This window comes from Cydia pomonella, chromosome 25 (genome assembly GCF_033807575.1).
Source record: "Cydia pomonella isolate Wapato2018A chromosome 25, ilCydPomo1, whole genome shotgun sequence".
NCBI lineage: Eukaryota > Metazoa > Arthropoda > Insecta > Lepidoptera > Tortricidae > Cydia > Cydia pomonella.
In genome coordinates this window covers 3,673,508-3,698,576 of record NC_084727.1, presented here as the reverse complement: position 1 = coordinate 3,698,576, position 25,069 = coordinate 3,673,508, and the positions used below count along the sequence as shown (strand labels likewise).

General features: G+C 38.0%; 2 protein-coding genes across 4 annotated transcripts in view; both read right to left on the bottom strand.

Moving 5' to 3' along the window:
- LOC133531547 (myosin-7B) overlaps positions 1–25,069 on the bottom strand; it is a 43,692-nt gene that overhangs the window by 3,642 nt on the left and 14,981 nt on the right. The window contains exons 2-14 of one of the 2 annotated variants that reach the window (XM_061869818.1): positions 22,669–22,820; positions 13,818–13,952; positions 12,846–12,988; positions 11,922–12,083; positions 11,262–11,498; positions 9,710–9,910; positions 8,581–8,758; positions 7,786–7,950; positions 7,364–7,489; positions 6,069–6,171; positions 1,148–1,279; positions 649–780; positions 210–334 (exon numbers count right to left, since the gene is read on the bottom strand). In XM_061869818.1, coding sequence (XP_061725802.1) covers positions 210–334; positions 649–780; positions 1,148–1,279; positions 6,069–6,171; positions 7,364–7,489; positions 7,786–7,950; positions 8,581–8,758; positions 9,710–9,910; positions 11,262–11,498; positions 11,922–12,083; positions 12,846–12,988; positions 13,818–13,952; positions 22,669–22,820 — 1,991 coding nt within the window. Of the gene's footprint in view, positions 1–209; positions 335–648; positions 781–1,147; positions 1,659–6,068; positions 6,172–7,363; positions 7,490–7,785; positions 7,951–8,580; positions 8,759–9,709; positions 9,911–11,261; positions 11,499–11,921; positions 12,084–12,845; positions 12,989–13,817; positions 13,953–22,668; positions 22,821–25,069 lie in introns of those variants that run through there. The other variant, XM_061869819.1, reaches the window with a different exon arrangement.
- LOC133531698 (uncharacterized) lies at positions 18,853–20,784 on the bottom strand. 2 transcript variants are annotated; one of them, XR_009801580.1, is made up of 3 exons: positions 20,588–20,784; positions 18,994–20,506; positions 18,853–18,912 (listed from the first exon to the last, which is right to left on the bottom strand). XR_009801580.1 is itself a non-coding variant. In XM_061870064.1 (2 exons), the coding sequence occupies exon 2, from the start codon at positions 20,409–20,411 to the stop codon at positions 19,266–19,268; it is 1,146 nt and encodes a 381-aa protein (XP_061726048.1). In that variant the 5' UTR covers positions 20,412–20,506; positions 20,588–20,784; the 3' UTR covers positions 18,933–19,265. The 2 variants fall into 2 exon arrangements, 1 of the variants encoding a protein (XP_061726048.1); XM_061870064.1 differs by lacking the exon at positions 18,853–18,912 and having other exon boundaries at positions 18,933–20,506.

Sequence of the window (25,069 nt, the reverse complement as noted above, 5' to 3'; positions counted from 1 at the left end):
AATAAACACCCGTATGGATGTAATGAATGAACGAAATAGATGTAAGAAAGAGAGCCTTAAAATATAATTGAAACAAGTTCATTGGGTATTCATAAATCACGACATACTTTAACTAGTTTTAGATCCCCCGTTTCCAATGGTGAAATTTCAGCACACCTTTTTAATGTGACGTGATATATGGACTAGCCCTTTATGATAGAAAAGCTCACCCTTTCGTCGAGGCGCATTCGGTTGCGTCTCACATGCTCGAGGCGCGGCAGCGGCTAAAAAAGACTCGTTGCTGGGTTCCGTCTCGCAGCCATCCGCCCTGGTGCGCGCTTCGAGCTTAGGCGAGCTGCGGTGAAAATAAAATAATAATATAACACAAGATAGACTTTATTTGTGAATTAAACATAATCGAAAAAATCTAGACGAATACTTTGACTAGAACATCAAAGACATGTTTACATAGTTCACCTTATTATAAAGAAGTAAGCTGCAAAAAATTAATTATATCTCTGGCGTCAACTAACCTAATATTAGTCACTGTTCAATGTTTTTTTTTTTTACAACTTGGCGAGAGCACTATGCCCTAATAAAATTAACGAGAGAAATAACTTTCGTCAATGAAACTACGTATTGAACTGAAAGGGCTTCGTATGAAATTACCTCTCTTCGACCAGTATCTTGGTGAGTCGAGCCACTTCGGCCCTGAGGTGATGCAGCTCTTTCTCCTTGGCCTTGGCCTCCTGCTCGGCCACGCGCTCCCTCGCCGACAGTCGCGTGCGCATGTCGTCGAAACTGAAAGCATGTGCCAGATTCTTAGGTTAGTTTTCTAAAGAAGACCGTTTTAATCATATAGTTTTTATGAGATAAAATACTCGTATAAAAAGGGAATAATGTGCTAGGTTTTTTCGTAGTTTTGTATTATAATTATATTTTATCCTTGTTAATTCGAGGGAACCAACGATATGGACAAAACGCATAACATTTTTTTTTTTTTGGACTACAATTTTTTTAATATTGTCGTTCTAGATATAGTATGTATTTATTAACTATGAAGTACTGACCATAGAAAATAGTATGTCATGCTCATTTAATTTGTTTCTTGCAGAGAAAATGTATGGCGTAGCATTTTAGAAAAAAAAATGCACAACACTATACTTACAGTTTCCTCAAGCAAGCGCATTTCCTTTGAAGATGTTCAACTTGGTCCTTCGACGCTCGTTCTAGTTGCTTCATCTTCGTGGCATCGTCCCCCCTCTTCTCTCGCAGGCCCCTCTCTCTCGACAGTGCCTCTCTACGTTAGTGGGGTCCAGGGAAAAACGGTTAGGAATGTGTTCACGTGTATGTCAATGAGTATTTTAAATATCGAGCGTGAGTGTTGAGAATTGAAAACTTGACGATCTGCACTACCAAGTACATTTTTGTTTTGAAACAAATGCTGTCTGTCGAGCTTGACTACGCTTATTTTTATAATTTAAAATGCATTGCCAGTAATTCTGGTTTTTTATTCACTAAAAATGATTAATGTTTTGTTCTAAAATATGTAAATGGCAATTGGCAATGGCATGGACCGAATTGTGAGAAATGGCTCTGATAAGGATTATCTATAAAATGAATATAAACTCCAATTCGTCCAGGGGCGTTGTTTCGATCTTGGCGGTCTCAGAGCACGTCTATTGAAAATAGTTAAATTATATAAAAAACATTAAAATATTTTTCAATCATTTATTTAATTTCAAAATCAGTATAAAATTGAAAAACACACACAATAAAGTGATAATAAAAAAATATTATATTAAAATTTTGCACAGAGAAAAAAAGCCAATTAAAAAAAAACACGGCATTAGAACGATTTTTTTTACATTTTTGGTACTACTATGTAAAATTTTAATATAAGCCCGTTCTAATGTCGTAAAAATACAAAGAAATGCAGAATACTGAACAGAAAATATAGAAGTAGAAGCGATATAATGAAAACGTGTAATTTAAATATGAAAAAAAATGTTTACGATATAATGCAATGTAATAGACATAGAAATGTATATATGTATACATAAATGAGTACATATAATGCGACTATAATGAAAATATTACAATTTTTAAAATTCAGTCCAATTTGGCAGTTTTTATAACATTCAAAATTCCGATTATTAAACATTCATATTAAGTCCTAAAGATACTGGGCTGGTATATATGGTATGGTTGCGTTTGCCGAATATTGTCCAGGCAATAGTAAAACATAATATAGCTTTTAATTAATTTAGTTTTATTATAAAAATGAAACTATTAGGCAATTAAAATAGATTTTTTTAAAGAATTAATTCCCAGCAAGCTGGAAATCATTGTAATACCTTCATTTGGTCCTAAATGAGTGTAATCCTAATTTGTGCAATCCCAGGAGGTGTGCAAAAAATTTTGCTTTATTTTGAGTTATGAGCTCGAAAAGGGTACGTCCGACGAAAAATTGCTTTAATCATGATATTGTTATTTGAAGATTCGAAAAGTTGATTAACATGAATTCGTAGTCAAAGTTGTAAGAAATGGCCGCACTTTTTGAATTTCTTTATTTAAGGTTATGATCATATTAAAACGCGAAAACGCCTTTTCACCAGTGTCTGATACACCAAACCTTGCTAGTAGTGCCATCGTATTTGATGGTGGGTTCCTACTTCCTACTACATCGAGTGATTTGGTAATCTAAGAAAAAAATGTATCTCCAAAGGCCCCAAAAATGTATGCACACTTCCTGGGATGGAGCAAACTCGGATGACACGCATTTAGACCAAATGAAGGTATTAAAACGATTTCCAGCTTACTGGGAATTAGTTGGCCAAAACGCTTTTTTTGGATCTTGTTTCATTAGCCTATTGAGCAGAATTAAATCTAGACTTCCAATGTCTGGGGTACTAGCCAAGATGAACATCGTTAAAAAATGCAAATTAAAACTTAAATAATGTATTATGTCATTCAAATACATTTTTTCTTTTCGATTGTTGTTTGTCGATGTACGATTGTCAGCTTTGCTAGCCCCCCTGTTATCCGATAGTTTCGTATTTTTTATGTTTTACCTAACTATTGTAAGTGAGTATATTTAGGTTTTATCATCATCGTCCAAACTACAAAAGTCATTAATTTTAATTCAACTTTTACTTAATTCATTTTGAATAACTCTTAACCTCGGTGCATTTGAAATACTATTCATATCAATAGAATAATTATTATTGCACATACGCTTTTTTTTTACAAGTGTTTATACTATTATTAATTGCGTCAGGTGTGTTAAGTATTCCAAAGCGATTCAAGCCTTCTTCTCCCTTTGTATGTGTAAGTAGAAGACGAGTGCGAGCGAGAGGAGGAACGCGGAGAGAGCGAGACGGAGCGAGCCGGTAACTGCGCACACGCCGCAGCCAGCGAGCGCGGCGCCCAGCGCACTGCAACTGTATCCCAACCACCATTATATATTAAATATATTCAATGGGTTATTATATTAAGTAGAAGATTGTTCGACATATTTCCCTTAGAACGAAAATCTTCAACGGAAGCATGTGTCGGCGGACCGACGCAGACTGCGGGCTGTAGCTTTCCGTGATCTTCATTTTGAAGCGAAACATTTTGAGCAATATTGGACTTAAATGCGTGAGTGACCCGTTTAAATATATTTAATATATCTGTGCTGTGTTTCACTGAAGTTTTGTTACGGATTTACATTCATCTCTTTCTGACAGTAGTAGACTATACCTTAAAACTGGAGATATATATATGTTTTGAGCTTCACTACTTAGGTTGATTTCAATGGCTGCTCAAACTATAGGACTGGTGTAGGTATAAAAGTATCTTTATTTTCCAAACTCGACTTAAGTATATCGGCATTTAGTTAGTTTTAAGATAAGCATCAAGCCTGTTATTTTTTGAGCATTGAAGTGGCTTTTAATTCAACTCTTGGAATGTTTAGTTTGACAGTTTCAATGCTTTCGTTACCTATATTGGTCTGAAGTATAGGGAGCAGGGTTAAAACCCATTGGCAGCGCTTTGAATTCAAAACAGCCATAAAACGTTAACAGCGTTTTTTATTTAATTTTGTTTAGATACCTATATAATGCCTTCTCATTCTGTTAAGCACACAATAATTACCTTTCCATCGTTCCGCCATTTTGAACTTTTAACTTAGAATCACAGCAATCGAAAAACGAGGTCACCATTTTTGAACTTCCAGGCCAATTTTTGGACACGCGTACATAACACAGTGATACAGACCAGACTGGCCACTGTTATGCCCGGGGGTGAATAGCTGATCGTTTTGACGATTTTTATTCTCCTCATTTAATGGGGGCATTTTCATTAAATATGGCGATGATATTTAGGATACATTTTGTTACCGGTTAATTGAAACAAATAAGAATTCTACACCTTGTACTCTAGGTACAAGTTGTACCTCCCATATATATTAGTAATTAAGTATGTATCTACAATCGCAGTGCGTTTTTTTTATATCAATCTCCATCCTCTATTTACCAAGCTACTTAATAATACTTGAAATCTCTAGTATTATACTACTAAGATTTCTAATTACATGTTATCAATATTATAACATTTTATTTCGTTCACTAAAACACTGCCTTTTGGACTGATTTTGAAAGGAAATGATTGAATGATATTTATAAAGCGAGAGTGAAATGATAAAATGATTTATATCTAAAAGTGAAAGTTTGTTTAAATGATGAACTATAAGCTGCATGAGTAAATGTGACATTTCCAGGAAAAGGTACCACGTGGTTTTTTCAATAATTTTCATTTCTAAGCTAAAATCAATTTATAACTAAGTGGTAACTTTTGCTTGAAAGTAATGATGTCTTGCAATGTATAAGTACATAATACATATATTGTGTGTATATTCAATGTATGCATGATAAGGAAATTAGTCAATAATGGAAACGCATGCATTGGTAGCCGAATTTGTCCAAAAGACAATATTTTATTTGATTAGTTCTAACAAACATTTACGGGGGAACAAATTTAGCTACCAAATATTTATTTATTTTTATGTAAGTACTTTAAAACGATACTAATATGAATTACTAAAATTTGTGATTGTCACGAATAAATGCCTTTTATCATTATCTAAAATGATGCCCTTCAAATAAACAAAATTAGATTAAATGACGTGCAGTAATGTTACAAAGTATTCAAGTATCGTTTCTTGGTACGTATAATTTGAATAAACAGTTTAAGTATGCGGAATGAAAACGATTAAGTTATTAGAAAACAATGAAAACTATTAGAAAAACTGAAAAGTTAGTCATAATACAGGTTATGGTTCTATTATATACATTTATACACTGATTTATACATGCTGGCCGTTGGAACAGGCCAATCTGGGGTAAACCATTCAGATAAATGAGAGAAGATAAACAATTTCATCTGAATGATTCATATCTAAGAAGGAACGGTTGACTTTGAGATTGGCAAGGCCAAGAATCTAAATACAGTACCAAAGATACATTGATTACAATCAAATCTAAGACAATTTCGTACTTCGAATTTGACAGGTAAACGAGATGGCGCTGTACAGATCAATACATTTTGCGGTAACTCTGATTGTCAATAGTTGATGTTTGACAATTAAGTGACCGCAAAACATACAGTACCTACAGCGCCATCTATTTTGGATGTCAAACTAAGAGACACGTTAATTTCTTAGACTTGAACTCTCTGTCACTATCAATTCGCTTCGATAGAACTAAAAGGGCCAATGTGGTTTGTAATTAAACTCATTTTAAAAAGTTACTTAATTGCTTTTGTTATACTAGTCTGAAACTGGAGCGGTTTAAACACCAAATGGCAGCGCCTCGATTTCGTAATAACCACAAAAGGTTACAAAACGAAAAAAGAATATCATTTATACTGTTATCGTCCTTATAAAACGTTGCTTTTTGGCTAAAGAAGGATCCTTGTATGAGTGACACTTATAAAAATAATAATATATAATTTAATAATAATGAATATAACAGCAATCAACCTTTCTTCATAGTTAACAGTTCCCTCATTTAAAATAGATATTGTGATGATTATCATAAAGGGCATACCTGAGTTCTTGCTCAGTGACTTCGAGAGTGCGCCCGCACTGCGCCGCCTTGTCCGCCAGAGTGTCGAAATCCACATTTTTCGATTGAATTTGTGATTTCAATTCTAAAAAATATAGGGTATAGGTACGTTAATCGGACGGTAGGTGGGAAAAAGTAGCTTGAGAGTAAAATACTGGAGTTTATTAATTGAAGCCTTAATAATTAAAAATAAATTAAGACAATATTTAATAATGAGTATGGGGATATCAGCTTGGGTAGATCTACATAGAACATAAATTCTACTTATGAAAAGTATTTTTCTTTGCATAATATTCAAGCGGACCCCAGGCTCCCATGAGCCGTGGCAAAATGACGGGACAACGCGAGGAAGAAGGAGATAATATCTAATATCTTCATCATGTATATCTCTTTAGTCGAATGATGGTCCATGTGAATTATCTCTATTACCTAGTCAACTAGGACTAGGCACCCTTATACTTTCGGCATGTCCGTCTGTCCGCGGCTTTGCTCCGTGATCGTTAGTGCTAGAAAGCTGCAATTTGGCATGGATACATAAATCATGCACAGCGAAAGAACGGTAAAATAAAAACCTCCCATATTTTTTTATTATTATTTAGAAATGTAACATTTAGGCAATAATAAGTTTTTGGCAAAAATTTCATTTTTGGTAGAAGCTTTTATCGCTGACTGTACTTTTTTTTTACTAATACTCAACGAAACAATTCTAAAAACCTCAAACACACTTAGGTTGCGTTGTTTTATCACAGAGTTCCTATGGCCACCTCCTGTTTCCATCCTCAGATCAGCTTGATGGTACCATAATATTGCATTGTCACCAGACTTACATATGTATGCAAATTTTCAGCTTCATCGAAAACCGGGAAGTGGCTCAAATTTAACTTGCAAGATTTGTCCCATACATAACAGGGCAAGTTAAATAAAAGCTTGAAAAAATAGGTATGGTTGAAACATATTTCTTCAATCATTTTTAAATTAAGCGTAACCAAAAGTCATAGGGACCATCATTCGATGAATATAACTACTTATTATCTGTGAGTCCGTTTGGCATATGGCTCTTCTGCTCGGTTGCTGACTAAATAGTACATAAATAAAATTGTCCATATAGATAATTTTGTTGCAACATGGAATTGTCGACAACTTTCTGTCCCACTTTTATCCGCGATTTCCTCCAGTAGCTCCTTTTCCCATTTGATGTGGTCCTCCTCGCCCTAGGCCTCGGGGCAGCTATCCGTGTCTAATATGAAATGATCCACAGTTCTCTGTCCCCCTCTTACCCGCGATTTCCTCCAGCAGCTCCTTCTCCCTCTTGACGCGATCCTCCTCGCCTTCCTGACGGCACTCCGCCTTCATACGCTCGAGGCAGCTCTCCTTGTCTGACATGAATTGCTCCCATTGCTCGTCTGAAATGTATTTATTTAATCATGATTGCACAATACATCATAAATAGTACAAATGGCGGACTAGCATTACCATTAAACATTAGTCTATAGACCATCTCTATCAATGGGCTAGACCAAGAAAATTAACAGATTAAAGGATGACTCACGTTAGAGCGGCACGGGCCCGGGCCGATCTAACGTGAGTCATCTTTAAGTCCGCGTAGTGTTTAGTTTTTATTTATTATTTTAAGATTACTTTAGAGCATTTAATATCTCTCCCTTTCCTTCCCTAAAACTTCCTAGTAATTGAAACATACCCATCTCCCGTCGATGCTGATCCCTCATCTTGTTCAGCAAGTCGTTCTTCTCGGCGATGAGGCTGCTTCTAGTAGCGTCTAGAAGTTTTTTGGCCTCGCCGGCAGCTGTGGCCGCCTCGGTCTCTACTAGGCGAAGTTTTTCGGTCCATTCTGCTATCAGAGACTCTGTGAAAAGGGAATTATGCCGTCTACAGATGTTCAATACTCAGTATCGCAAAATCTTGAGCATACGAAAATTCACGTCAACGCAACGTACAGCGTACTTATTCCACAAATAAAATAGATACGAGTAATGTACAGAATAGCTGACAATGAAAAACATAGTGACTTATTTTGTATACTGAATCCGAGCTGAACCGATCAGTCTAAGGGCAGACAGTCTAGACAGAATCTCGGCAGAATTTCACCTTCCCAAAAATACGGAGTTCCGTTCTCATTTTAAAACTACGTGTTGGAATGTAATGAAACTTTGTACATACAATGACATGAGATGTACCTAGGGCTGTAATTAGTTTATATTGCTCCACCGTATAAAACAAACGAAATAGAGCAAAAACAAGTTTTGTATGAAAAACTTAAATTCACTCTATTTTATTAATTATGGTATCTGAGGCTACATAAACTAATTATAGTCCTACATAGACAGACCTTATCCTATTGTAAGTACAAAGTTTCAGTGCAATCTAGCTAGTCGTTTAAAATGAGAGCGTAACTACGTTTGTATGGAGAACCGAGCTTGCTGGAGACTCTTAAGTTGCTAAAAGCGGTGCACTGAAATTATAGTTAGTGAGTTACCTTTCTCCTGATCAAATTTCTCCTGCAGTCGCTCAACAGTCTTAGCGTGTGTCATGTCAGCCCGGTCCAGTAGATGGCGCAGCTGCATGATATCCCAGTCCGCCTTGCTGTTGGCCTGGGCTATGGCCGTCTCGTATTCTGATTGTTTGGTCGCCATCTCTTCCTTTAGGCTCTCGAACTGTAATAGGATTTTGTTATACTTAAAGTTCATAAGGTGCGTAAAAAATGCTCCGTTTAATCGATTTTTGGAAAGTTTCATTTACAATATCATAAACAGTGATGAAATACATTGACTTTTTTAAGTCTCCGCTTCGAACCATCATTGCGATCTTGGACACATTTGAATAAGAATAATAAGAATAAGAATAAGAAATATTTATTAGCACAAAAAGTTACAAAATTTTGATTAATATTTAATTGTACTCACAGAAAATTGCGCTAAAAGGTCTTCACTCAGCTTGATGTCCCGAAGTTAGTCTTACGACACACTACGGGACGCTGGTTTTCAGTGAAGCCTGGTAAAACTAAAACTAATTATAAGACTAGAACTAAACCTAGAACTAGAACTAAAAAAAAAAAAAAACTAGATGCTACCAATATCCAAAAAAAAAATACTTAACACAATAAATATACACAGCATTTGTAACAAAAACATAGAATTTGAATTCAGAGCCGGATTGTCTCTGTCGATTGATCTTTGTATGATGGATTAGATTTAGTATGGACATACTTTTATGTAAATTTGATCACGTTTTTGATTAATCTAAGTGTTATATGCTAGAATTCAATAAAAAATACGGCCCGCGTGCGTTCTGCGTGCGAGCGAGAGGGAAGGAGAGGCTGTCTTACCTTAGTAGTGACCTCTCTAAGCTTACGGTCAGCGTTGCGTCCAAGTTGCGTCCATCTTTTTCCGCTTCCGATCGCAGCTGTACGAGCGCGGCGCGCGGGTATTCGACGTGCGAGTAAGAGGGAATGAGGGGCCGTCTCACCTTAGTAGTGACCTCTCTAAGCTTGCAGTCAGCGTTGCGTCCTAGTTGGGTCCATCTTTCTCCGCTTCCGCTCGCAGCTGTGCGAGCGCGGCGCGTGTGCATTTGAGGTGTGAGTAAGAGGGAATGAGGGGCCGTCTCACCTTCGTAGTCACCTCTCTAAGCTTGCGGTCAGCGTTGCGTCCATCTTTCTCCGCTTCCGCTCGCAGCTGCGCGAGCGCGGCGCGCGTGCGTTCGGCGTGCGAGCGCTCGAGCGCGGCGCGCGCCATAGCGGCTGATGTGGCGTGCTCGGAGCGGAGGGTTTCCACGGCTTTGCTGTGTTGCTGCTCGAGGCGTTGGATTGTCTGGAGGAAAGAAAAAAATGGTTTTACTGATTTTACTGTGTCTATTGCCGTATAATAACTACATAAATTATTGTGTCACTTGAAATCTGTGCAATCAGGATTGGTACACATAAAATAAACCGTTTTTAATTCCCTACGCAAAAATAAGGAGCATTACCTATAAGATTACCTATGAGCACACATAAGTGTGTGGCACAGTAGCTCTTAAACAAATGCATTGATTTCGATGCGGTTTTTTCTATTTAAAAGCAGGTTTTATAACGGTATTTTGACATGTTTTTTTTTCATAATCGGGTCATCCGGCTTAATGCATTGGAGTTTTTATTTATTTTAATAGTTATCGATGTAGTAAACTTACATATAAATAATATTATAAAATGATTTGATGAGATTTCTTTGCAATAGGTATCTAACATTCGAGTATTCTGTGATTTCTGTGATGTATATGATGGTTTGACGACCGGTTTGGCCTAGTGGGTAGTGACCCTGCCTACGAAGCTGATAGTCCCGGATTCAAATCCTGGTAAGGGCATTTATTTGTGTGATGAGCATGGATATTTGTTCCTGAGTCATGGGTGTTTTCTATGTATTTAAGTATTTATAAATATTTATATTATATATATATAATTGTCTAAGTACCCTCAACACAAGCCTTATTGAGCTTACTGTGAGACTTAGTCAATTTATGTAATAATGTCCTATAATATTTATTTATTTATGGTTATACTTGTTTACGTGTTAGTTGATTTATCACATGTATAACTCGTCCATCATACGCCCAAAAGTATAGAAATAGATACTCGTACGTATAAAAAATGCCTGAATAAACAGTTGTGATTTCACCCGAACCTTTAGTAGCAGAATATATTTCCCACATCATTTTCAACTTTGTCTCAAAGAAGAAATTATGCAAAATAGAACCCTATCAGAGTTTTATTTTGTATAATTTCTGACATCCTCATGCCTTATAAAGGATTTTTGAGGATGACTCTGTGCTTTATCCTCCTTAATCCTGATGTCCCGGTCCAGGAGCTCCTTCAGTCGGTGCACGTCCGGCTTCAGCGCCTCTTGTTCTCCAACTACTGCAGGGTCAGGGCTTCCATTGACTGCTACACTCGTAGACCAGTCTTCTTATGTAAGTAGTTTTAATTTCTGTAACATACCTGGTTGTGTCTCTCTGTTCCTTATCCTCCTCAATCCTTGATCTCCCGGTCCAGGATCTCCTTCAGACGGTGCACCTCTAGCTTCAGCGCCTCTTGGTCTCCAACTTCTGCAGGGTCAGGGCTTCCACTGACTGCTACATTCATAGACCAACCTTCTTTTGTAAGTAGTTTTAAGTTCTGTTACATACCTGGTGGTGTCTCTGTTCCTTATCCTCCTTAATCCGGATCTCCCGGTCCAGGAGCTCCTTCAGGCGGTGCACCTCCAGCTTCAGCGCCTCTTCTCTGGTCTCAACCTTCTGCAGCTGCAGGGTCAGGGCTTCAACTGATCGCTGCTGCTCTGAGACGAGGCCTCGAAGTTGGGTCAGCTCGGCTAGGTGGGCGGGGGTGGGGGGAGCAGCTTTTAGTTCTTCTACTGTTGCTGCCAGCTAGAAAAATAATCATTAATATTATTCTAATGCCAATTTCTACCGTAACTCAGCAGGTCAGCTATCGTCAGGGCTATAAGGACTTTCTACACAGTCGCGATGAAAAAGGATCACAGTCGACATAGTACCGAAGCCCGTGATATTTTCTCACGAGAAAAATTACTACCCGTCTTTTTCTCATTGTATCAATTAAGGAACGGGTAGTCTATCTCACGAGCGATCCTGAGCTAAGCCTACAGGTTGAATCATGTCCGGAGATTTTTGAGTTATGAGTTACATCTTTTTCTGGATCATATCTACTTCTAAGTCAATAATTAATATTATAAGATACTTACACGATTCCAGTAAGTAAATCTCACGGTAGAAGCTTGCTTGTATTGTGAGTAGCCTACTATATTCTAATTAAATCTTTCTTCGTCTTACCTGTTTCTTTTGTTTCTCCTCCTCCCTGGCCCGTTTCTCTAGCTCCCTCATCTTCCACTCGCAGTCGGCCAGCATGAGTTCTGCTCGGGCTGCGGCCTGCGAGCGCGCTGCTTCGTGCGCAGTGCGCCATTTTGCTGTGCTGGCTTCGGCTGCTGCTATAGCCTAAAAAACGTAGATACATTAATATTTGCTCTCTGGAATGGTGACATTTCAAGACGTCCATCTTTGTCGTCTGATATAGATGAGACAATGGTACACCTTCTTAAATAACATTCCGAGTTAACCTTTTGCAATACAATAAAACTGGCTGGTTTGCGTTGCCAACTGCGATGCAATTTTCATTTATGCTTTCCAATGTAACTTTATTGAAAAAAGGAACAAGTTCAAGTTACGTAGAGTCTGTGCGAAAAGAGAAGAGTTGTGGAATGTATGGGGCCCAATACATCTTCTCTTTCCGAACAGACTCTAGCAATCAAAGACCATTCTGTTTATTGATAACTGTCTAAAGTGGCCATGTGCAAACAGTGAATGTGGATATGATATGATGAGTTGTTTGTATGTGTTTGATGAACATTGTGTGATTGTGAACAACGCAACGCTTTAACCGTGTGTGAGTGACTTTAATATTGACGTGATTAATGATATAACGTTTGTAGGTACGGTCGGTTCCCACATAAGTATCCACTATTCTATACAACTAGTACGGCTACTTGGTTACTTAAGTTGGGGCACCGACCGTGCACGTCACTTTTCTGGGTAGCTTTATGAGATAGACCTTTAACTAGATTAATGTTGCTATCAGCTCTATCAAGTCCGTAGACTTGGACTTGAGGAAACGGAAGAGTGTGAGAGTGTAGCGCGGAACGAACTTTTCATTTCGCTTCCTTGGATTTCGTGCGTGGATGTAACTATGTGCTTTGTTACCTCTTGCGCCTTTTGCTCGCTCAGCGCCTTCTCCTGCTCGAGTCGCTCGCGGTCTCGCTCGAGCGCGAGCACGCGCGACTCGAGCTCTGCTCGCCGTGTGAGCGCGTCTTCCAATTCTGCTCGGATCTGTCGGAGGGACTCATCTGAAATAGGTGTTTTGAGTTAGTAAAAAGGGTTCTACAAATGATACAGATGCGAAAGTTTCATTCACATACATACATACATACATACGGGTACATTCTACGTTGAGCGTTGGTTGCTAGGGCAAGGTTCTTAAAACCGTAAGGACGCACTTAGAAAACACCCCTGATGATTTGGTTAAGATCGTATGTATCGAAATTGTTTTAGAGAACTAGAAATTTCACAATCTAATACCAAAGAAAGCAAATCAATCGAAAGCCAACTCACCCCGTCTCTAGACGGCGAATAGCTGTATCGGTAACGATAATCTTCATTGGTGAGCTGATGCTGTAGTGGCAGCAGCGAAGGTTTTGAGCACACCAAATCGACAGTTTTAGCGTATTTCTGATTTATCACGACAAACGAAAACAGCGGAAGACTGGTTGATTTGGAGGTATACTTGGGCGAAGGTCTGTATCCTGTCGCGGTCATCTTTTGCTGATATAAGAAAGATAATAACGTAATTCACCGTTCTGCTTCTGCAGCTGATCAGCCAAGTCTACAGAACACGTATTAGCTGCTCCCAGCTCCTCCTCCAGTGAGCGGTTGCGTTGTCACGCCAGCTCCAATTCGCGGGCACGTGGACGGATTTTACCTACAATAAGTGCACCCGCGTGCGTCTACCTGCTCCGTGCATCCGCGCCAGCTAGGACTCCCTAAAAGAGTTTTTATTGCCCCAGTGTGTCTGTTATTTCCATCTGACTTTATCGTATGTCGCTTATGTTGGTTGGCTGAGAGCACTTTCGCCTTTCGGTCAATATACATCTTTCGGCTGACATGATTATGACTTACCGTTTCGCCTCTGTAGCTGGTCAGCCAAGTCTGCAGAACAGCTTCTAGCTGCTCCCAGCTCCTCCTCCAAAGAGCGGCTGCGCTGTCTCACCAGCTCGGATTCTTTGTATGCTGATGCTAGCGAGCATTTTAATTCTGAAATAGAAAGACAATCATTTGAATTAGTTGACATGTTACAGAGGGCTCCTTATGCTCCATGTGCTAGGACCTGTCTCTGATGGTAAGCCGCATATTATCTTTACATTTAGCCATAATTTAGGATGTAAATATAAGTAACAAGATGAAGGAAATAGGTATAAATAAGAGTATTTATCTGTTCCTTTCAGACGTGAAACCAAATATCTGATATAAGTAAATTTCCTAAAAACTTTTATGATTTTCAATTTCTATCTTAAAATTTTCTCGCAAAACGAGCTCTAAAGAAAGAACAAGGTGATAAAATTTGCCTGAAATATTCACATTTTTAAGTCCATGTATGAAAAAAAAAAGTATCAAACATAAATATAGAGACATTAATATAAAGTAGGAACAATAAGTTACCTATATGTTTAATAATCAAAGTGAAATTCATTAAAACACTGTTACTTCCACTAAAATGAGCAGCCGACCTGATGGCTCTGATCCCAAGCCTCTACTAAATCCGTCAAGTGCTAACACTAAAAATAAAACAATTACTGTACCTGGACTGAAGCAACACTAAATCGCCAGGTTAATCCCGCATTGCTGAGGTGCGTTTGAAATGGCCAGTTACTGTACTTACTTACACTACTTACGTCCAATTCGAAACGTCAGGATGGGGCTTAACAATAACGTAGGTATACTTTGTTTTCTTCACTTTAGTTTGTTGTCTGACAATGTTTTGTTTGAAATTTTGTATTGTGTTTCATAAAGGATGACGCTAGACCGTGCTGGAGCCCGTTCGGAGCTTTCGGCGCTTCGTTTTCTATGGAATGCACCACGTGATCACCGATCAGCCGTCATAGAAAATGACGTGTCGGACGCCTAGGCCCGGCCCGGGCCGGTCTAGCTTGAGTCATCCTTAATTAGAAATACGTGCAACACAGTATCTTTACATATCCCTTATTGAGGAATAGTATGTAAATAATTAGAAAAAGCACTTCGTACCTACTAGCGTATAAGTTCTATTTTAAGATCTGTACTGCATTATAATTATAACTCGCTTTTTATTAAAAATGCAATCCTTACCCTTTTAATAGACTATCTAGACAACTTTTCAGGCCGGCTGGATAATATTGTGAAATAGTTATTTTCTTTTGTGCCTTTGTGTAAGCGGTGTAAGCAAATATCTATAGCGTCGTAGCCAAATAAACAAAGTGGTCAGAACAAAGAAATCGTTAGCAGTTTATTGCTACCGCATTGCGATGTTTCAAAGAAATGTTATGAGTCATAGACAGACCACAAAGTGGTAAAAACCGGTAAAACACATAATATACATGGAATTTGTCATATTTAAAAATAAATAGGACAGTAGATCATTTGGCTTCGAAAGATAGTGGGCAGTTGAAGACAGATTCGTCTAACGTTACTTTCCAAAAAGTATTTTACTTTTGTGTATTCTAATTTAAGCATTCACGTGACGGTTTAAAGTCTAAATTTGTAAAATTATTCATGTTTTCCCTCTTTTCTTAGTTTTTCACTATTCTCGTCACTTCAAGGTTAACGGGAATATGTTTTTAGCTGTCGTCTACCCACAGCTTTGTTGTAGGACAAAGAATGGCAAGCAAATGAGTCAGGTGTTAACGTATTTTATGTAATGAAACCTATATATTTGAGATAACAATTTCCCGGCTGATACAGTTATTTTTCATTCCTCTCCTTTACGGGTTCTGAATTCGACATGGGCAGCAGAAAGTAGATATCTGGTACCTAGTTTATTTATTTATATTAAAGCTTCAACTATCCTTTCCGACCTGATCGTTCCACGATGGAATAGCTTATTTTTTTTAATAGTAATGAAGCCCAACATAATAAATGAGTAATAATAGAAATATTACTCATTTATTATGTTAGTAAGTTAAAAAATGATTTGTATCTATCTCTGTGTAAAAAACTATAATTTTATTTTTTTAGCGTTCTATCAAGCTTCTCAGCAAATATTCGTGGTTCGTGGCATTTGCAATGAAAAAACATGGCAATGACATCATTAATGTCAAATTTCTATGAAAATGTGACGTACAATCTAGTCGAGACAACTCGCTCGACTACTTACCGTAAGTAAACAAAGCACAACGACCCGCGGTTTCAGTACGATCTCGGATTTAGCAAAAACAAACCTTATCGTGAAAGCCATAAAGATCACTGATAAATGTCACCGAAATGCAACTAAAGGTAATTGCGGGTCGATTTATTCGACACTAAGGAAGGGGCTTAGCAAATGCTCCTTGGATCCGATCCGCATGTACGAGCGGGATGTCGCTATAATACGCGCATAGTGTTCTCTCACTCAAACATCGGAGCGATGTGCGAATCAGGGGGCCTACCGCGAACCACGTTCGACGTGTTGCCTCCCTGTCACACTTACGTACGAATTTACAAGTGCGACAGAGAGGCAACACGTCGAACGTAGTTCGCGGTAGGCCCTCAGATCCAGAGTGCTAAGCGCCAACGTAAACAGTCTTAAATTTATCAACTGCAGTTTATTTTGGATCATACACAAATAAAAAGACGAAAAAAGAATATGAGCAAGTATTATTGAAAAATATTCGCAAATTCTACACACGAGCAATAACAACGCGTGAACTTCAGCATACTGAAGTATTCGGTCAATGTCACTTCGAGAAAATACCAAAATTTGGCTGGTAATCAATCAACCTCTATGTCAAGTGTGCAGACAGCCTAATATATATACACAGGGTGTTTATTTAGTCGCCTGCAATAATTTACGGATTTTACTACGGTACCAAACCCGAAATCGAGAAAAAAATTGCCTAGACAAGATGCCAATCGTTTATGCTACGACAAGGAAACACTTTCTGGCCGCGTAGCCAACATGCAAATCGCTTACGCTCCGCAGCGAACGAAACGCAACTGTCACTGTCGCTCTAATATGGAAGAGTGATAGAGACACAAATCGTTTCGTTGTCGTAGCGATAGCGATATCGCTACGACAACGATATTAGTGGCATTAGACATTAGTGCGATAGAGGCAGGCCGCGTAGCCAACATGCCAATCGCTTACGCTCCGTAGCGAACGAAACGCAACTGTCACTATCGTACTAATATGGAAGAGTGATAGAGAGACAGGGAGTGATAGGGGGTCTCTATTGTTTCCCATAAAGTTTTAGGTCATAATAATGTATTGTTATTAATATTGAAACCAATTGCAGCAGCTTTCATTAAATACATAGAAAACATAAAGGACGAATAGAACATTCAACTTTTAAAACATAAAGCGGTAGAAATTTTACAGGTGTCGGTGAAATATCAATAATACTCCAATTTTCTCTTAAATGCCCCATGATTGGTGGGTGCCGTTAACCTATTACTTATTCTGTGGGTGCGACCCATAGTTTGAGATATGCCTTACAATAGGGTTGTTTCCAATTTTTTGAAACGCTTGTATTACGCTGGACCCGGGTACGTCCTTAAACTACGTCCATAAGAGAGGTATGGGCATTGTGAATGTCATCTCGCTTTGTGTGGTAGGGCACAGCCAGTGGATGTCATTCCAGATCTAGAGCAGAGCCCAACTGGGGAAGTACCTCCACCTTACAGAAAACAGCAGCCAAATAACACTAGTCCCTACTCATAGTGTTGTGTTCCTGCCGGTGAGTAAGGTTGCCAGAGCTCAACGAGGGGGGAGCGGGTTTAGGGTCGGCAACGCGCATGTAACTCCTCTGGAGTTGCAGGCGTACATAGGCTACGGAGACTGCTTACCATCAGGCGGGCCGTATGCTTGTTTGCCACCGACGTAGTATAAAAAAAAAAATTACGTTCTATATTACCTAAAAGTTGCTCTAAAATTCAACTTTTATACTAAAAACGGCTTTAAATATGTTAAATTAACAAAATATATTTTGACAGATGCTTTCGCACCCAAAACGCTCTTTGAAAATTGTGTGACGTCACAGTTTACGGTTTGACACTTAACTACATACACACGTAGAAGATACGAACTGTCACCTGACATTTGTCATTTGTTGTTTATCGCCTAACTGTCAACAGTGTCAATCCGAGAGTTGTGACGTCATCAGAATCTTCAATAACGTTTCGAGTTTGGTCACGTGACGTGTGCCAAAAGATATTTTAAATTCATTATTTACAAAAATATGATCATTACAGGTCCCCTAAAAGTAGTTTAACATGTTCTTATAATCCAAAAGAATTTATTGGGATACAATTCTGCCCTAAGATTTGTAGATGGAAACAACCCTATTACACAAAAGGCAACAAAGAGGTATCCACGTTGGCAGTTGGCACCGCGCCAGACCATTGTCGATGCACCCGTCTATTTCGGACAAGGAAGTTTGACACCCGCTTAATTGTTAGTTGTTGCAATTAAAAATAATGCGTACTTGAGCCAATTAGGTCAGTAAGGGGAATCTTAAATAAATGGAGTGACGAGAAAGGATCGGATTAAGAATGAGTATATAAGGGGAAGTTTGAAAGTAGCACCGGTAGCGGAGAAGATAAGGAGTGGTAGGTTAGCGTGGTATGGGCATTTAATGAGGAGGGATGAATGTCATATAGGAAAAAGAATGTTAGGAATGAATGTTGATGGACGGAGAGCGGATGGTAGACCGAAAAAACGATGGATGGATTGTGTGAAAGAGGATATGAGAAAGAAAGGAGTGAGTGCTGAGGTGATGAAAGATAGAGGAGAATAGAAGAGAATAACATGTTGTGCCGACCCCACATAACGTGGGATAAGGGCAGGAGGAAGGGGAATCTTAAATAAGATAAATAAGGTAAGTGCGATCTAATGTTATTGAAAGAAATATTTGCATATCAGTAACAATAGTTATTTGTATTACAAGGGGGCAAAAGTTGTTTAACCGCTCATGCTAATATTGATATAAGATGATTTCACTTTTGTTGGTATGAATTGGAACAAAGAATAACTTCATGTGTTGCTCTGTAAACAAAGATTTATTTATAATACTACAAGGTTTTATCTACATTGTACTCGTATGTAATTATTATTAACAATACCGACCTGTAAACAAAGAAACGACATTTAAAGTTTATTCTTGCTTTAGGCACTCTTTTATCAATAAAATATAACGGCGATTATTCAAAGCGGCACTGCAATCTACATAACCTAGCTTCCCAATTTTAAAACTAAATTTTCTTCGTTCAATTCGTTTCCTTTCCCTTTTAGGCTTAAGAGTTTAGAATTTATAATGGAAACAACTGAACCTGGATCATAAACTGCATTTATCTGATGTTTATCATTTACTAGTATTCTGACCTTAATTAGTGGTGTTATTATTCGTTTTTTGGAACAGATTCATTTAACTCTGCCTCTATCACTGCATTATTCACATGTTTAATGAAGTTCTTCTTTACTTTGTCATCTTCTTTAGTACGAAACCAACATGCAGTCTCAGAGTGATAACGGGTGCCTTTGTTTAAACTTTCACAGATTTTACACGGCTTTAGATCCTCATTCTTGAAACTTGTTCTTGAGGGTCCATATTTCCTCTTAAATACATAACTTTTTTTGTTAACCATATGTTCATACTTGCTTACCTCATTGAACAACTCAACTGTGTCCTTCAACGCTTCTCTATCAATTTTGTTTAATATGTACTCCGGCAAACCAACTGCAATAAGATCCACCAATGTACCCGAATCAATTGACTTTCTCATATCAAGTAAAAGCCTTTCTTTCTTTATAGCATAATCCAACAGTGAGCCATCCTTATATTTATACAGTAATGCATATGTAACTGGGCTCCACCCTTTGCTAACAAATGATTCACAAAATTTTTTCCTCCACTCAGACCATTCTGCCTTCATAGTCAATTTTATAACCATGGAACTGTACCAATCTACACAACTTTTATCCATAAAGAGCCTAAGAACTTCAATCTTATTTTCATCTGATATCTGGAAGCGCTCACATTCCTTTTCAAAAATGTCCATCCATTGAGTTGCATTAGAATGCTTGGTAGTAAACTTCTCTATCACAAACTTGTCCGCAATATTCTTCAAGCTCGGTTGTTTACTTTCCTGTGTACTTTCTATTAATTTTTCTAACAATTTTTCTAAAGTATTGGTCCCTTTTGTGCCGGCAGCAGTGGGTGTAGTAGAAGCACATTGGTCCTGATTTAATTCCTCCAGGTATCTGTCTGCAAACTGTACATTGCCATCCTCATCCATATAAATTTGCTCCAGTTCCTCGGTCAGCGAGATCCAAATTCTTCTTGTCTGGTACCTCTTCGACAGACTATTTTTCACCTTACTATACGCCGCTGTCTTTATCAATTCTTTGTGCTGGCTAACTGACTGCAATCCGTCCGGTAATGCATAACTCTTGTTGTCCTCGGTGGTTATTGACGTTACACAACAGACATTTGTTTTTTCGTCACTTCCAGGTAGTATTGTGAACTCAAAACGAAGTTTCGTCATCTTCCCTTGAATCTTGTAACTAGAAATGTCGTTTTATAAGATGATTTCACTTTTGTTGGTATGAATTGGAACAAAGAATAACTTCATGTGTTGCTCTGTAAACAAAGATTTATTTATAATACTACAAGGTTTTATCTACATTGTACTCGTATGTAATTATTATTAACAATACCGACCTGTAAACAAAGAAACGACATTTAAAGTTTATTCTTGCTTTAGGCACTCTTTTATCAATAAAATATAACGGCGATTATTCAAAGCGGCACTGCAATCTACATAACCTAGCTTCCCAATTTTGACGTATGATATGACACTGACAAGTCAAAGCAAAGTATGGCCACATTTAAAAAAGTAAACGATATCGTTTATTTTTTTACATTGATACCCGAGCAAGCGAAAGATTCCAAAATTGAACCACGAGCGTAGCGATCTTGAGCGTTTGCGAGGGTTTCAAGGCACGAGAGTAACAAACTTTGCCTCCGAGTGAAACACAAAATTTTTCACTACACCAACGCGAGGAAAATACTAACTATGAAATACCAAAAGAATCAAACCCTATCCAACCCAAGTGAATGTAATAAAAAATATCATAGAAAATCTAACTCGATAAATATTTTTCATTACACGAACTGGTAAAAGCCCTCTTGATTGTTCAAAAACGGATGAAAGAGTTGCATTTTATTCACTTGTGTGGCAAAGTAATCAAATGTAAATGTTGAGTTGTTTCCTTATGTTGGCTGGTAGAATTGACTTTTAAATGATTTATTTTATTTTATTTCCTACACTTACAACTATTTTTACAGGTACTAAACCTAAGACAATAGTGTAACTACTTATATATAAAAATACAACTTAAAATATATCATTACATCTATAACATAATATATACAATGCTGACTTTGTGAATTCATTCAGAGAACATGAGAATAGGTCAATATTCTCCCCGCCATTACGTTGAGGGTCCGCACAGCGCGCGTCAGCGGCGCCAGACCGAGCAGATTAATGATGATGGTTTTGAATGATAAATATTTAATAACATTCATTTTGAATTGATTTTGTTTGATACTTAGTATACTTACACAACATACAGTTAGTATTCTCCTTGCGTTGGCGTGGTGGAAAATTTTGTGTTTCACTCGGTTGGCAATAGTTTTTTGTTCAACAAGAGAGCAAAGTTTGACATTTCTTCGAGTGCTTATTTCGAGTCTCGTGCAAGCGAATGATTCTATAATAGATACACGAGCGTAGCGAGTGAATTTAATTAATTTATTTAGCCATGCTTGCTTTTATTGTGGATTGTGGTTATACGGATGACAATCAAAGGACCGGCAGTCGCTTTCGTAAAAAAAACTATTGCCAACCGAGTGAAACACAAAATTTTCCACCACGCCAACGCAAGGAGAATACTAACTGTATGTTGTGTAAGTATACTAAGTATCAAACAAAATATATCATTACATCTATAACATAATATATACAATGCTGACTTTGTGAATTCATTCAGAGAACATGAGAATAGGTCAATATTCTCCCCGCCATTACGTTGAGGGTCCGCACAGCGCGCGTCAGCGGCGCCAGACCGAGCAGATTAATGATGATGGTTTTGAATGATAAATATTTAATAACATTCATTTTGAATTGATTTTGTTTGATACTTAGTATACTTACACAACATACAGTTAGTATTCTCCTTGCGTTGGCGTGGTGGAAAATTTTGTGTTTCACTCGGTTGGCAATAGTTTTTTGTTCAACAAGAGAGCAAAGTTTGACATTTCTTCGAGTGCTTATTTCGAGTCTCGTGCAAGCGAATGATTCTATAATAGATACACGAGCGTAGCGAGTGAATTTAATTAATTTATTTAGCCATGCTTGCTTTTATTGTGGATTGTGGTTATACGGATGACAATCAAAGGACCGGCAGTCGCTTTCGTAAAAAAAACTATTGCCTACGCCAAATCTTGGCATTAGTTGCCAAGCGGACCCCAGGCTCCCAGGAGCCGTGGCAAAATGCCGGAACAACGCGAGGAAGAAGGAATCAAAGGACCGGCAGTAAGTGCGTTTTTCTCTGTCTCTCTCTCTCTCTCTGTGTGTGTTGGATGTATGTATAAGGATCTGTACCTACTCACGTTCGATCTCCTGGTCTCTATGCTCTATCTCCTTCCTGTACGCCGCTATCAGGTCCCTCGCCCGCTCCGCTTCGCGACTGCGAGTATCTGCCAGTTCTGCTAAAGAAATATCTTCTCTCTCTCTTACTCACGTTCGATCTCCTGGTCTCTATGCTCTATCTCCTTCCTGTAAGCCGCTATGAGGTCCCTCGCCCGCTCCGCTTCGCCACTGCGAGTGTCCGCTAGTTCCGCTAGCGTCGCTACTTGCGACTGGAACTTGCTTTCCTGGGACACCAGGGTTTTCCTGGAACGAGAAAGTAATTTATTTATATAAAAAGTTAATTGACATACATTATACGGTATTTATTGAGAGCGCTGGTGGCCTAGCGGTAAGAGCGTGTGACTTGCACAAACCACGGCTCGCACCAATGAGTTTTTCGGAACTTATGTACGAAATATCATTTGATATTTACCAGTCGCTTTTCGGCGAATGAAAACATCGTGAGGAAACCGGACTAATCCCAATACGGTCAGATGGCAGTCGCATTCGAAAAAACTAGTGCCTACGCCAATTCTTAGGAATAGTTGCCAAGCGGACCCCAGGCTCCCATGAGCCGAGGCAATAAGCCGGGAAGAATATTTAATAGTCAATAATTAATTACTTTAAATGTACTAAAATCTGATACTTGATTTTGTCTTATTTATTTCAACTTAATTTCAGAATAAATAAATCAAGTACATAGTCTTAACGTATTCTACCAATCGAATCCACCATATATCAATTAAAACTAGAGATGCCACGAATATTTGGCAACTATTCGGCATTCGGCCGAAATATGCCTACTTTTCGGCTGAATAGCTGAATACCGAATATCTATTACACGAACATAAAAAGAAAAAATATACATTGATAATCACCGCATTTACTATTTAAAATGTATTTTTTCAAAGTTGTTAAATACTAAGATGCAACCAATAGTGCCTTAACCGAATAGTTAAGTTAATAAGTTTTACCTAAAATGAAGTAAATTCGAACGCGCGTGTACGTGCGCTGTGCAAGGGTGCAAGTTGCAACTTATTTATCGCTGTAGGCAGTCTTTGATAGAAATTGCGCTTATTCTGCACGCAGTGCGTATTGTGCGTTAGATTTTGTTGTGAGTGTAAAATAAATATTGTATTACTTTTCTGATGTTTTTGTACTCTCTATGAATACAAAGGTAGTCTGAAAGATTTACCTATGGATTACTTATAGTTTTTTACTTTTTTTACCCCTCGTTTGCCGTTATCTACGTGTTAACATACTATTCGGTGTCGGCCGAATACAATGCCACTATCCGGTGTTCGGCCGAATAGTGAAATTGTGGCCGAATAGGCCGAATACGGAATAATGGCCGAAATGGCAGAATACTCGTTGCATCTCTAATAATTATATTGCTTAAGCTTACATTTGTTGACTAGTACTTATTTTCCCCATGAAAACTGCCTGTACAGATATAAAATTCAACATTGCAATTTAATTATTATTCTCAAACTTGCAATGAAATGTTGACATGACTTACTTCAAATTCGGTCCGGAAATACTACGTATCCGGTGCAATGAGTGAAGATGATATGTAAAGGAATTTCATACAGCCTTACACGTCTAGGCAAAACAACCTACTTTCTTTTAAACGTCAAATTGTGACACAACGATTCAACCATCATTTAATAGTAGAAGATTCGTAAATTGTTTTTAGTTGTGTTAACCTACGAAAAAACAAATTAACATTTTTTTATTGCAACTTTGAGAAAAGCACTATACAAATCTCGGCGAGAAAGGGGGTTGTCGGCCGCGTATCCTATATCTACTTGGCCTGCAACCCTTCGTTTTCCGACCTCTATAGTAATGTACTATTCCCGTCGCTGATTTTTTCCACTTCGTTTTGTTTCCACTGGATTTCGTTAGGACTTTGGAAATCTTGTTATTTTAATAGCTGCATTCTCAAGCATTGACGTGGACGTAAGTATAATGAGAATTTAACTACACGAGTGGGTGGGTCGTTTCCCACGTAGTTTTACGATTCAGAATTTTAGAAAAACATATCGAGGAAATCAGGACTTCCGGTTGCTAAAAGTTAAAATAATAATAATCAATGTTGTTTTAAGAGCTGTGGTGTAGTTTTTTGAAGCGGTGGTGGTCGGTTGCATCTAACGTCCAAGTTTCGGGGAATCGTTTTAAATTTAAGTTAAAAAAACTGGTTGATTGAAAATGTATTTTACAACCTTTATGAGTTTTTTCTGGAATTGCCAGTTTGATAATAATAAGTTAGTCAGTAAGCTAGTATAGTTAGTAGTTTTAAGATCACATATATTGTATGCTCGAAACGGGCAACTGTTGGTTCGATATCTCCTGTATATGACATCTTATGTACACAGTTAATAAAGAATAAATACTTTACTTTACTTTACTTTAATCCGGAGGGCACGGGTTCAAATCCTGGTGGCTTGTACAGTCAAGGTATGAAACATCGACATGGACAAAGTGCCAAAAATATGTACACACGACCTTATTGC